Source organism: Plasmodium gallinaceum, assembly GCF_900005855.1.
Source record: "Plasmodium gallinaceum strain 8A genome assembly, contig: PGAL8A_v1_10, whole genome shotgun sequence".
Taxonomy (NCBI): domain Eukaryota; phylum Apicomplexa; class Aconoidasida; order Haemosporida; family Plasmodiidae; genus Plasmodium; species Plasmodium gallinaceum.
This window is the reverse complement of record NW_021628239.1, coordinates 800,587-815,022: the sequence shown is the minus strand read 5'-3', so window position 1 is coordinate 815,022 and position 14,436 is coordinate 800,587. Positions and strand designations below refer to the sequence as shown.

At 17.2% G+C, this 14,436-nt stretch overlaps 4 protein-coding genes across 4 annotated transcripts; 1 reads left to right on the top strand and 3 right to left on the bottom strand.

Annotated features, from left to right (window-relative positions):
• Positions 1–1,315: 1,315 nt before the first annotated feature.
• PGAL8A_00021200 (protein kinase, putative) lies at positions 1,316–7,960 on the bottom strand (the record flags this gene model as incomplete). The annotated part of the gene is made up of 1 exon (XM_028671618.1): positions 1,316–7,960. The coding sequence occupies one exon, from the start codon at positions 7,958–7,960 to the stop codon at positions 1,316–1,318; it is 6,645 nt and encodes a 2,214-aa protein (XP_028528253.1).
• A 2,103-nt stretch (positions 7,961–10,063) lies between these two features.
• Positions 10,064–11,554, bottom strand: PGAL8A_00021100 (conserved Plasmodium protein, unknown function; the record flags this gene model as incomplete). Its single annotated transcript, XM_028671617.1, has 1 exon — positions 10,064–11,554. The coding sequence occupies one exon, from the start codon at positions 11,552–11,554 to the stop codon at positions 10,064–10,066; it is 1,491 nt and encodes a 496-aa protein (XP_028528252.1).
• An 808-nt stretch (positions 11,555–12,362) lies between these two features.
• PGAL8A_00021000 (ERCC1 nucleotide excision repair protein, putative) lies at positions 12,363–13,043 on the top strand (the record flags this gene model as incomplete). Its single annotated transcript, XM_028671616.1, has 1 exon — positions 12,363–13,043. The coding sequence occupies one exon, from the start codon at positions 12,363–12,365 to the stop codon at positions 13,041–13,043; it is 681 nt and encodes a 226-aa protein (XP_028528251.1).
• Positions 13,044–13,538: 495 nt separating this feature from the next.
• On the bottom strand, positions 13,539–14,297 carry PGAL8A_00020900 (conserved Plasmodium protein, unknown function; the record flags this gene model as incomplete). The annotated part of the gene is made up of 4 exons (XM_028671615.1): positions 13,539–13,552; positions 13,633–13,800; positions 13,933–14,022; positions 14,294–14,297. The coding sequence occupies 4 exons, from the start codon at positions 14,295–14,297 to the stop codon at positions 13,539–13,541; spliced, it is 276 nt and encodes a 91-aa protein (XP_028528250.1).
• Positions 14,298–14,436: the final 139 nt, after the last annotated feature.

Here is a 14,436-nt window from a genome sequence, read left to right as displayed (position 1 = left end):
AAAAAAAAAAGAAACATATATTTGATTATGCAAAATGTTTCAACTTCTCTTTATGGTTTTTATCTAATATATACATTATAAAATATTTCATTTTTATTTAAATTTTTAAACTCCTTTTTTTTTTTTTTGTTTCTGACATTCAATGTACCACTCAGTTTTAACAGAAAGAAATATTTTACAATTGTGATAAACATACAGTCATACTATACATAATGATATGTTATACTACTTATGAAAAAAAAAAAAGAACATTTTGTCTAACTTTTTATAAAATATATCGTTTTTTATTATAGCAAATTATTTTAAAATAGAACAAGTTAAAGAGTTTTTATATAATAGAAATATAGAATTTATTAATTAAATGAGAATGTTTTATTTTTGAAATACAGTTAACTAAATGTAAATCATCTGCATTTTTTTACCTTATTAATAATTTTAGCAAAAATTGCATAGAATATAGTTTAATATAATTATATGAATTAATAAAGATTAATTTTATAACAATAATAATTAACTTATTTATATTTATATATTTTTTACTTCTTCTTAAAACAAAAAAAAATATTTATTTTTTAACTGTAAAAATAAAAGAATATTTAAATTGAGATAATTTTTAATAATTTAAAATAGTCATGGTTACAAAAAAGTAAAAATTAAATTTGTATTAGAATATTCTAACCAATGATTAAAAAAAGTAAATCATTAATAAAACAAAATGAGGTAAAAATTACAAAACATAAAAAAAAAAAAAAAAAAAGTAAATGAAAACAAACAATATAAATTATAAGAGGTTCATTCAATTACATTAAGGAATACTAATTCTTAAAAAATTATTTTCTTAATTTATAATCCAAAATAAAGTATTCAAATTATGAATATTTCATAATATGAATTTTTTTCATTATATGTAGCTAAAATGTATTTGTTTTATAAAGAAATCTAATTGTACTAAAAATTTAAAAAAAAAAAATTTACGTAAAAACATATAATTCTCCATTTTAAAGCAACATTGTCAATATATCATTATTATTCAATATTATCTCAAGTGATTAATTTTAATAATTTTTATTAATGTAAAACGGAGAAAAATAACTCTGAAAATGTTATTAAGAATATTTTCAGAATATATTTATAAAATTTTTTTTATAATTAATTGTTTTTATTTTTATATTTTATTTATATACTTATAACTTATTGATTAATTTATAGTTTTCTTGAATTTTTTTTTTTTTTTTTTTATCATTATTATATTAACATTATATCCATCATGGCAAAACAATTTTTTTTAATTTATTACAACATTCATACCAAAGAATTATTTTTCATATCTTGGAATATCATCAATATTTTTTAAGAACTCAAAATTCTTATAATTTTCTTTTCTATTTTCTATATTATTTGAAAGATTTTTGTTTTCTTTCTTTTCATTTGATGAATCTAAATTTAAATCATTTAAAGATTTAGCATTTTCATCTTTTAATTTAATTTCTAAAAAGTATAAATTGTCTTTTCCAAGTTTCTGAAAAAACATTTCAGGTTCACAAGATTTAGAACTTGATACTTTATTTTTATTTATATCATTAAAAAAAAAAAAATTTTTTAGAAAATTTCTAAAAATATTATTTTTTTTTTTTCCGTTATTTATTTTAAGAATATCTCTTATTTCATAAATAGAATTTGGTTTTTTTTTTATAAGTCTCTTTTTAGTTAAGAATTTATGATTTAATAGGTTCATTACATTTCCTCTACTTTCAGGTTTTTTTTGTAAGCATTTTTCGACAAAGTAACATAAATGTTTACTAAATCCATCATTAATATTAATTTTTGGTGATGAATTAATTATATTTTTTATATTTTCATTCAAATTTTTATTTCTTTTCCATGGAAGGGAGCACATAACTATCTCATAAATAGTTATCCCTAATGACCAAATATCAACTGAGCTATCATAATTATCTTTCATCAAAATTTCTGGTGGTATATAATAAATGGTACCAATAATTTCTTTTGATTTTTTATTTGTTAATTTTTCACAAGAACCAAAATCAATTAATTTTGCAGTCCCATTTTTTGAAAGTACAATATTTGTTGGCTTTATATCTCTGTGTATAAGTGGAAATATACATTCATTATGTAAATAATTCAAAGCTTTTAAAATATCTTCTATTATATATACTAAAATATCTTCTGATATTTTTCCATACTTTTTATATAAATCATGTAATGTCCCACCAGATAAAAATTCACAAACAATAATTAAATAGGAAGGTGGCCAAAAAAAGGATTCATAATATTTAACAATATTTGGGTGATCACATAATTTTAAAAAATAAACTTCTTTTAAAATTTTTTTTAAATTATTTTTCTTACTTAAATAACTTAAATTTATAATTTTAAGGGATACTAAATTTTCTTCATCATAATCATCTTCATCATTATCATCTTCTGTTTCTTCAATATTTTCAACTTTTCTTATATTACTTTTCTTCTCCGAATATTTTTTTTCTCTTACTTTTTTTTTTACTACTACTATTTTATTTCCTTCTTTTTCATTACTTATATTAGTAACGTTTCTTGTTACATTATTATCTTCACTTTCATCCTCTTCTACATTTTCATCTTCTTCATCATCCTCATCCTCTTCTTCATCCTCTTCTTCATCTTCTTCATCCTCTTCTTCATCTTCTTCATCCTCTTCTTCATCATCTTCATCATCCTCATCTTCAATTTCATCCTCTTCTTCAATTTCATCCTCTTCTTCATCCTCCACTTCAGTTTCATCCTCTTTTCTTTCTTTCTTATCTTCATTATATTCCCTTATTTTTAATTCTTCCTTTTCATTAGTTTTTTTTTTGAAATTATTTTTTTTTTTTGTTGAATTATTTTTTTCGAAAAAATCCTGGTTAAAATAATTTGTGTTTTCACTTTTCCAAGCGGAAAAAACAACTCCATGTGCTCCTTTACAGATAATTTTATTAATCTTATAAACACTAGACCATTTTTTTAATTTTTTTTTTTTTAATCTCCTTTTGTTATTTGAGCATACTTTAACCTTACCATAACCATTATGTACATATAAATTTTCTTTAAAAAATTCCACTGTTTCATCTAATACTAAATTTATTTTTTCAGCAATTTTTTCAAAATTTTCTAATAAAAAATTCTTATTTTCTAAAAAATCATTTTTTCTGTCTTTATTTTCCTTTTCTTTACCAGTTGAATTCATTTCATTTATATCACTTTTTTCACTTTTTTCGAACAAATTACTATCAACAAAATTCTCCTTACACAATATATTCCTTTGTTCCACATTGTCTATAATATCATCAATCTTCATGTTTTCTTCTTTTTTATGATTTTGCAGTGAGTTATCATTTTTTTCAATTTTATCTTCAATATGTTTTATGATTTTATTATTTTCATCTGATTTATTTTTAAAAATATTATTATCTGTATTTTTATTATTATGCAAATGATCATTCAATTTACTTATTTTTGCACTATCAATATCATTATCGTTATCTATTTGAATATTAAGAATATTACTTTTACTGTTCTCCATTATTCCACTTTCATTTATATTACTTTTAACATTTTTATTATGATTATTATCAATAATAATGCTACAAATAAAATTATTATCCGTATTGCTGTCATTGTAAATTATATTTTTACAATCATTTATATTATTATCATTTTTATTAAGAATATCATTACTCCTATGATCAATATTATTAGTATCTATAATATTGTTATCATAATTTGTAATGTCATTTTCTGGTTTATTTTTTTCTAAATATTTTCTTTTCTCATTGCAAACTAATTTATTAAGATCTTCATGCTTTTTTGAAATATTTTCATCTACATTTTCGTTTTTATCTTTATCTTCATTCAATGCATCCTTTTTATATATTTTTCTGTTACGATTAAAAAGATCGAAATATTTAAAAAAGGAAAATGTGTCACTTTCATTATTTACTTTAAAAAATTTATTATTGAAAATACTTTTTTCTTTAAAAAAGTAAGACCTTAATTTATTTGTATTAAATAAATCATTTTCATCATTTACAAAACAATATTTTTTAAAATTATCAATGTTGTGAGTGTGACCTAATTTAAAATTTAAATCGTAATTTACATATGAACTTTTTTTTTGTAATAAATTATTTTTATAATTGTAAAAATGACCATTATTTCCATCAACTAAATTTTCACCGTAATTTACTGTTTTACACTGATGGTTCTTTTGGCTATTTTCTGTTATATAAGCGCTACTTAATTTACTTAATTTATTATTTTTATAATTGTTATTTACTTCATTATCATTTAAATTATTGTCATCATTTAAATAAATAGAATCTCTTTCATTTATTAAAATAGTACAGTAGCATTTGTCATCAGATAAACTAGTTAAACTGTTTTTACTGCTATTATTATTTATGTTCTTATTATCATTTTTATCAATATCAAAATTTGCATTTTCCTTCAATATAAATTCATTCTTATTATATATGGAGAAGTGATCAACTAAATTATCATTCAACAATTTCTTTTCTATATTTCTATTTAAATTACTTGTATAATAATTATTTTTATCAGTTGCATCAAAATAATTAGTCAAATCTTTCTCTGATTTTCCTTGTAGATAAATATATGAATTTTTGTTAGAATTATACTGTAATGTTTTGAAGAGTTTTTTTTTATTAAATTCATAATTTTTTATTTCATTTTTATTAAACTCACATGTGTTACTTATATCTATATTATTTTTCATTTTTTCAGAATTATGATTTACGTTAAAACTATTTTTTGTGTCCTTTTTTTTAAGGAGAAAATATAAAAAATTTTTCTTGTCATTTTGAAATAAATAAAAATTATTCATGTTTTTTTTATCACTCTTTTCATTAGTTTTTTTAAATGATATATCATTGTAAAAGTTGGATATTTTATTTAAATCATTCTTAACATTGTTTCTTCTTGCAAAAAATGACCTAAAATTATGAAAATTATCATCTTTTAAATTATAACCGTAACTAGTTCTTAAATGTTTGTTTATTACATCTTTTTTATTTTTTATATTATTAATATTATTATCTATATTATCTATATTAACTATATTACTGTTTATTTTGCTTTCAACACATATTTTACTTAATCTGTTATATACATAATTTTCATTATATGAAATTGCATGTTTATTGTTGTTTGTCCCTTTGTAAATCTTACTTTGGTTATTCATTTTCCTTTTAAAAAATCTATCTGTTGATATTTTAATTAAATTAAACATATCAACATTGCTAATTTCATTTAAAAAACTATCTTTTTTTATTGTTTTATTGTTAAAATCATTATGTTCTATTATATTTTTTGTTTGCTTATTATTAAGACCATTCATACAAATTTCATAATTATTCTTATTGTATAAATCACTGGAGCATGTTATATGATTATTTTTTACATTTTCCTCATTATTTTTTTCCTTTTTTTGTTCCATTTCTTTTTCTGTTTTTCCTTCTTTTTCTATTTCTTTTTTTTCTTTTTCCTCTATATCTTCCTTTTCTATTTCCACTTTTTCTATTTCTATTTTTTCTTTTTCTTCTATATCTTCCTTTTCTGTTTCCACTTTTTCTATCTCTTTTTTTTCTTTTTCCTCTTTTTCTGTTTCTTTTTCTTTTACTTGGCTTTCTATATTTTTAAATATTTCTTCTTGAATATATAATTTACAATTTTGCAAGTTATTTTTATGTGTTTCATTGTTATTTATGAGATAAATATTTCTTTTATTATTATCTTCACTAATATGTGAAATTTTTTCTTTATTATTAAAGCAACTGTTTTTTGTAGGAAAAATCATCTCCAGCCTATTTGTTTTACTTTTAGAAAATTTTTTTTTATCATTATCATTAGGATTAGGCTTAACCGGACTATCTATAATATCATTTAAAAAAGATGATTTACTTTTTTTTTTTTTTTCAACTTTTAATAAATTCGATGTGTCATTGAATTCAGAAAAAATATTTTTACACACAATTTGTTTACTTTCTTTTTCGCAATATTCATTTACACTGGAATTATCTTGTTTAAAATGTTTATCGGTTAAATTATTTTCATCTTTTATATCTTTAAAGCACATTTCATTATTTAATATTCCATCTATATTATTTATTAAATTAATGTAATTCTTCTTTTTTATTTTGTTTACAAGAGTAGGCTCATTATCATTTAAATCAACATTTTCTTTATTTTTCAAATTATTTTTCTTTTCTTTTTCTTCAAAATTTGGTTCATATTTATTAAATGAAAATAATTTATTTTTTAAATATAAAATATTTTCCTTGATTGACTTTTTTTCCTCTTTATTATCCATATGGAGCATTTTTTTATTTCTATTATTATTTTTTTTAAAAATATTACATTTTTTTTTTTTTAAAATGACATTTTTTAATAAATTTTTAGTACTTTCAATGGAATTTCCTTCTGTTTTATTATTTTTCACACTGACATTATCGTGTAAACTTTTATTATAATATCTGTCTTTATCATTAATTAAAAAAGGGAAAAGGTTATTATGATTATATGAAATATTTTTTTTTTTTTTTTTTTCAGAATTAAAATTATTTGAATTTTCTGAATTAATTTTTTTAATTATAAGATTATCACTTATACATGAAAATTTCTCTTCTTTATTTTCCTCATTTTTTTTATTTACAAATAATTTTATATTCATTTCATTATTTAAATTTTCTTTCTCTTTATTTTTTATAATTAATGAATTTGAGTTCATTTTTTTTATATCATTTTTTTTTTTGAAATTTAAATAATTTATGTCTTTATTTTTTTCAGCATCTAACCCATTTTTATTATTTAAATCATAAATGTTCAAACTATTTTCTTCATGCAAATCAAAATTTAGTTCATTTTTTTTATTAAAATAATTATAAATTTTCTTATTTTCATCTTTTAAGTAGTTAATATATACCTGACCATTTTTATATGAAGAACTGCTATCATGATTATGATTTAAATAATAAAATTTTTTGTTACATTCATTAGTTTCAACATTTTCTCTTACATAAATTACATTTTTTTTAACTTTTTCAAAATTATCACCCTTTTCTCTTTTTGCATTACTTATACATACACTTAAATTATTTTTATAACCTTTATTAAGAAAACCAAATAAATTTTTAAAATCACTATTTACATAAATTAAGTTACTTTTATTTGAAGAATTATGTGTTTCATCAATTTTTCTTTTCAAAATATTTTGGCATTTAATATTCATAAAAATATTCTGATTAAAGTTATCTAATTTATTTATAAACATATTTTTGTCTTTATTTATCTTGTTTTTTAAGGAATATTGTAGTAAATTTTTCATATTATCTTCATAATTATCCAATGATTTATTATATAAACTATTAATTGTATATTTATTGGTGTTATTCGAATTATTTATAAATATGTATTTCTCTTTATTTTTATTATTATCACTATTGATAAGTATATTTCTATGAAAATCTTCATTGTTATAAGCATAAGTATAGTTATCTTTTATGTAACTATTGTTTTTATTTTGGTTATCAATAGAATAAATTCTATTTGTTAAATTAATACTGTTCATTATATTATCTAAATTGTTTGCATTAATAAAATCATTCGTAGATATATCATTATTATAGACATTTTTCCTTTCATATAATCTTCTTTTAAATAAAACTCCATATGTGAAATCAATATTTTCTTCTATTTTTTTTAAATTTCTTTTAAATTTACATTGTATTGTATTCATTGACACTATAGATAAATTATTTTTCAACTCCTTATTTTCATTACTTAAAGCTTTTTTTTTATTATCTTTAAATAATTTTTTTTTGTTAAATCTTTCATCTTCAAAAAGTTTCTTACTTAATTTATTTTTCTTACAACCTGAAGTATTTTCTTTTTTATCAAAAAACATTTTATTATTTTCATTAAATAACACAATTAAACAAAAAATTGAGAATTATAAATACCATAAATTTAAATTATACAACATTTAAAACATATTTCATTTAATATATATATGTATATATATATTAGTATTACATTTTTCCTTTTTAAAAAAATTCTTTTAAAGTTTAAAAACTACTGATAAATATATTTTACTAAATTAAAAACATATATATGTTTATAATTTCTTCATACAACCATAAAAAAATGCTTACAAAAATGTATTTTAATTATTGACTAAAAGATAACTTATGCTTTTTTACTGCAAAAAAAGAAAAAAACACAAAAAATAATAACTTCTTATTAATAATGATATTTTTATCTTTAATTTTTAAAAAAACTTTAGAACTTTACCACATATATTTGTGTGCAAAATTATAGTAGTGCATGTTTACAACAAAAAAAAAAAAAAAAAAATAATAAATAAAAAAATAAAATTTATATATGAATAAAATAAAATAATTCTCCTGTTTTCTAATAATTTTAAGTAATTAATAAATTAAAATAATATTTTTTTTTAATACTATTCATTTTCTATCTTTTTTTTTTTTTTTTAATTATAGAATTTAATATATTATCATTTATAATAAATATTCAAATATATTATTATTTTTATTTATTTGAGTATTTTGTAGTATTCCTGTATTATCTAGGTATTCTCTACTTCTATAAAATATATGTCTGATCTTTTCAAAATAAATATTTTATTTAAAAATTAAAAAAAAAGAAAGAAATTTAAGGAAAAATTAAAAAAGAAAAAATAAGTAAATAAAATAAAGTATAACAAAATGAAGTTTAACAAAATAAAGTATAACAAAATGAAGTATAACAAAATGAAGTATAATAAAATGAATTAAAATAATATATTAATAGAAAAAAAAGTGTGTAATAAATATACAACAACTTATAAATCCATTAATTATATGATATTCATATTAAAATAAAATTAATTTTTAATATTAGTAAAAATGAGTGTATAAAATATATTTCATAAGGTTTATAAATTTTATTATGTTGTTTATATTAATCTTTTATAATTTAAGAATTTTCCAATTTTACTTATTTTATTTTTTAAAAAAAATATATAAAACTATTTAGTAAATTATACTTATTTCTTATTATTAACTTTATATCATTTGTATGTAAAAAATAGGGAATACTAAAAGAGTAAGAATTATTAAAAAAACAAAAGTAAAATTTTCTAGTATAAGTTTATATATATTAAAGAAAAATTAATAAAAAAAAACATAATATTATGAAAAAAAAATGAATATGATAAAATTTAAAAATAGAAGATATAGTATAAATTAAATATATGTAATAACGTATTACGAAAAAAGAAATTACAGAATTATGAATTTTAAAAATAATATTAAATTAACATTCGTTAGTAATTATTATTTTATATTAGAATGAGTAAGATGGTATTTATATAAATGCAAAGAATTCAATATAATTGAAGAAAGATTATTAATTATTGTGAAAAAGTAATAGTTTATTTCTAAAATTTATTTATCTAATATTATTTTAAATGTTTTTTTTTAACAGTATCCAAAATATATTCTAATGAAAATAGAGGTTAAAGTTTTTAATCTCTTTTTTTTTATATACGCATAAGACGTCTTATTTGTTTTTGTTAACCCTTGTACGTTTTATAATCAATTTTTTTAAGAAATTCCTAAAACAAAAATCAAATTGATCTTATGTTTCTAATATAAAAAAATTGAATTATGAAATATAATTTTTTAATTAATAAAATAATTATGTTTACAAAAAAAAAAAAAAAAAAGGATATTATTGTTTATTATAAAATTTAACATATGAATTTAAAATTAACAAGTAGAAAAAAAAAAGTTGAACAGAATTATTAAAAATAATCATAAAACAAGGATGCTAAAAAATAATTGCAAAAAAACAAAAGTATTATTAAAAAATGATAACGAAATTACATAACAAAAAAAAAAAAAAAAAAAAAAAAATAGAAGAAATTTTGTAAGAAATAAATAAATTAAAAAGATAATTTTCTTATTTTTAAAAATTAAAAAATATATTCCTTAATTTTATATAAATGCTAAAATTGAAAAAATAACTGTTTTCTATACATTGGATCAAAAAAAATTCTTGAAGCTACTTGACTTAATACATATAAAAGATGTCTAGGAACAAATTTAATTGAGTATTGATTTGATGAATAATTTTTAATCATTTCTTCTGATTCTTCTAAAAATGTAAAATATTTTTTATTATTATTTTGAACATAAAGTGGTCTACTTATGTAACTATCACTTTCAATATTCCAAAAACAAAAATTATTTAAGAAATTATTATTAGATGAAAAATTTTCTTCCTTAATTATTTTTTCATTTTTTTTAAAGTTTATTGGATTATTATTATCATCATCATCATCATTATTATTATTATTATTATCATCAACATCATCATTATTATTATTATTATTATTATATTCATTTTTGTTTTCATTATTATTATCATCAACATCATCATAATCATTATTATTATTATTATCATCAACATCATCATTATTATTATTATTATCATCAACATCGTCATCATCATCATTATTATAATTATTATTGTTGTTGTTATTATTGTTGGCGTTTATGTTATAATTAATATTATCATCTATATAATTATTAAAACTAATGTTATTACTCACATTATTACTATTATTGTTCACTATTTTTCCACTTTTTTCTTTTTTTCTTTCCTGTTTTTTCTCTTCCTCTTTTGATATAGAGTAAAATTCTTTATCAATTTCCTCTATTAAATGTACATTTTTTTTAAATTGATCATAATTAAAGGAAATAAATATAGAATTATTACTTTTTATTTCTTCTTCGTTATCATTATTTATATCATCTTTATCGGAAGTATAAATTAAAAAATTACTTACTTCATCACCTATTATATTTAACCTATGATTATATATTTTATTACTATTTTCATTTAGTATAATATCTCTGTTTAACTTATTTGGAGTTATTTTATTTAAATTATTGCATATTTCAGATAAATTTTTAAAATTATCATTAAAAATATTTGAATGATCTACATTATTATTTTTTTCTATTGTTTCTTTATAAGAGTCTTCTTCACTATCTATTTCCGATATATCACATGAGGAACTATTTTTTTTGCTTGAATTAATCATATTAAAATTATTATTTATAAAATAATTTTCATTCAAATTATGCTTATTATTATTAGATTCAATTATATTAAAATTTGTTGATTTATAAGATTCATTAAAATTGGTGTTTTTTAAGTAACAATTATTTTCATCTTTATTATTTGTTTCTTCAATTAAAACATTGTTAGGACTATTTTCTTCATTTATAATTTTACTCTTTTTTATTATTTTTTCAACTTGATTCAATTTTCTTTTTTTTTTTTCCTTTTTTTCATTTTCTATATTTAAAAAATTTACATTTAATAACACATCAGAATTAAAGATGTCCCTTACCCAATCAACATAAGACGATATATAAGTGTCACAATATTCCATTTTATGAACAGAATTTTTTGTTTTTATTTTATTCATTATATATATATCCATATATTTATGTTATTAAATAATTATAAACATTTTTTTTAAGTTTTTCAAAATTTTATAAAAAATATAATAACATATATATATATATTAGTAACTAAAAAAATTTCTTCGTTTAATAATATACTCTTTTTATATTTTTTTTTTTTTTTTTTTCATATTATTACTTTTTTTTTTTACTTTTTTTTCCTTATTTTAATTTAATTTTTTTTAAATGTTATATATTTTAACAATGTATTATGCAAATTTTATCTCATTTTTATATATAGTTTTTTATTATATTATCTCATTATTTTTTAGTAAAAATTTTTCATTTAATACATAAGTTAAATAATTTTTTCTTAATAATGTAAAATAAATTTTATTTTTATTTTTTTTTTTTTTTTCTGTAATTTTTCTATGTAAACTTTTTTAATTATATATGGTGTTAAAATTTTATTAGTTTTTATTATTATCTTAAATTTTTATTTTTAACATATAAAAGAATGTTAACAATTACTTATTTGTAAATTTAAAAAAAAATGATTAAATTGCACCACTTTTTGTTAGAATATGAAAAAAAATATATTTATATATATATATAAATAACACATATTTAAAAGATAATTTATCTAATTTTTATCTAAACACATTATATTTTAAAAAATATATATATACTTAAAACATTTAAAATAATTTTAAATATAAAAAAATATGTTTTATATATAAATGTTTGTTTAAATAGTTTCTTTTTACTTTTTTTTTTTTTTTAAGTATATATGTATATAGATATTTCATTGAATTTTTATTTTTTTTAAACATGAGTGAAGATATAAGTAAATTAAAAAGTGTAGAAGATAAACCTAGTGATACACATGAAACAAATGAAGTCTTTTATGATGATGATTCAGAAAATTTTTTAATTATTTCTCATAGACAAAAATTAAATCCTCTAATAAAAAAAATAAATAGAGTTAGATATAAATTTAATAATATTATTCCAGATTTCTTAATAGGAAAAAATAATGCTTGTCTCTTTATATCAATGAAATATCATAGATTAAGATCAAATTACTTAAAAGCTAGAATTGAAACACTATCAAATAAATATAATAATAGAATATTACTTTGTTTAGTTGATATTGATAATATTGATAATTCATTAGGAGAAATAAATCAACTTGCTTTTTGTTTAAATATGACTCTCATATTATGTTGGTCAAACGAAGAATGTGCTCGAGTTATAGAAGATTTTAAAATTTATGAAAAAAAAATCTCCTACTTGAAAAATAAGGTTTCTTCAAAACAAGACGAAAAAATATTTGAACTTTTAAAAAAAATTAGATGTATTAATTCAACTGATTGTGTAACACTTATTAAAAAATTCAAAAATTTTAAAAATATTATAAAAGCTAAAAAAGATGAACTGATAAATTGCTCAGGTTTGGGAAACAAAAAAATTAATGCATTAATATCAACATTTAATGATCCTTTTTTTTAATAATCTTTATACATTTTCTTTTATTCATATAAATTTAATTTTAATAAGTCTTATTAAGAGCCCTTTTTTTTTTTCTTTTTTTTTATTATTCTAATTATTCTTTAAAAAAAAAAAACTTATATACATTTTATAGGTTAATTCATAATGAATTATTAATTTTCTTAAAAGTAAAAAAAAAAAAAAAAAAAACTAATTTATAAATTTATATATAAATGATTATTAAACTGAAAATAAAAAATTATATTAGGTAAATATTTAAATATTTGTATTAGTATACAAAAAAAAAAAAAAAAAAAAAAGAAAAAGGATAAAAGAAAAAAAAAAGAAAAAAAAAAAGAAAAAAGAAAAAAAATTTCATATTAATTTAAAAACCTCTTTTTCTTCAATATTTTTTTTTTTGTCTTATTTATGTTAATATTTCTTTTTTTTTTGAAGCTTTTTATAATTTTTTTTTTCATTAAGCATATATTTACTATTAAAAAACTAAATAGAAATTCATCCAAATATAACTAAAAAAAAAAAAAAAAAAATTTAAATATATAATTTATATTTTATTTTAATATTTATAATATTTTTATTTAATTATTACTGCTTGATGCTCCTCCTGGTGGCTGATTGACTTTTACATTTGTTTTTTTATCTGTTTCAGAAGGCATTTTGCTTGCTTCTAAATTTCCAGCTGCCCTAACATTTTTGTTATGATTTAAATTGTTTTTTTCATTTTTATCACTAATTTTTTTATTTTCTGTATCTATATCTATTTATATTTTTTCAACAAAAAAAAAAAAAAAAAACTTATATATTTAAGTATATAATATAAAACAATAAAAAATTTATATATAGTTGTTTTTTTTTTTTTTTTTTCCTTAATTCTTTTTTTATATATTACAATTTCCAAATGATACAGAGGAATTTCCACCTGGTGCGTTCGTAATTCTAGTACTCGATCTGTTCCTTATAAAAGGATTATCTTTTACATCTGTTAAATAAAAAAAAAAAAAAGTATAGAGAAAATCATATTATATATAATACATATAAATACATGTATTTTTACAAATAAAGTGTAAATATAATAATAATTTAATTATTTTTAAAACAATTTCCAAAAAAAAATATATAATTAAGTTAACTCTTAAGAATATTTATAATAAGTATTGTGTATATAATATATCACTAAATATATAAGATTATAAATAATTATATAAATAAATATCAAATTTATATACATAAAAAAGAAAAATTGAACTTACCCATTTTTATATTTATTATACAGAAAAAAAAATTAATATGAAATATATTATATATTGATTTTATTTCTTTAATTTTAAAATTGTCATTTACATTTTTTTCTTTTTTTTTTTTTCTCTAGAGTCGACCTGCAGGCATGCAAGCT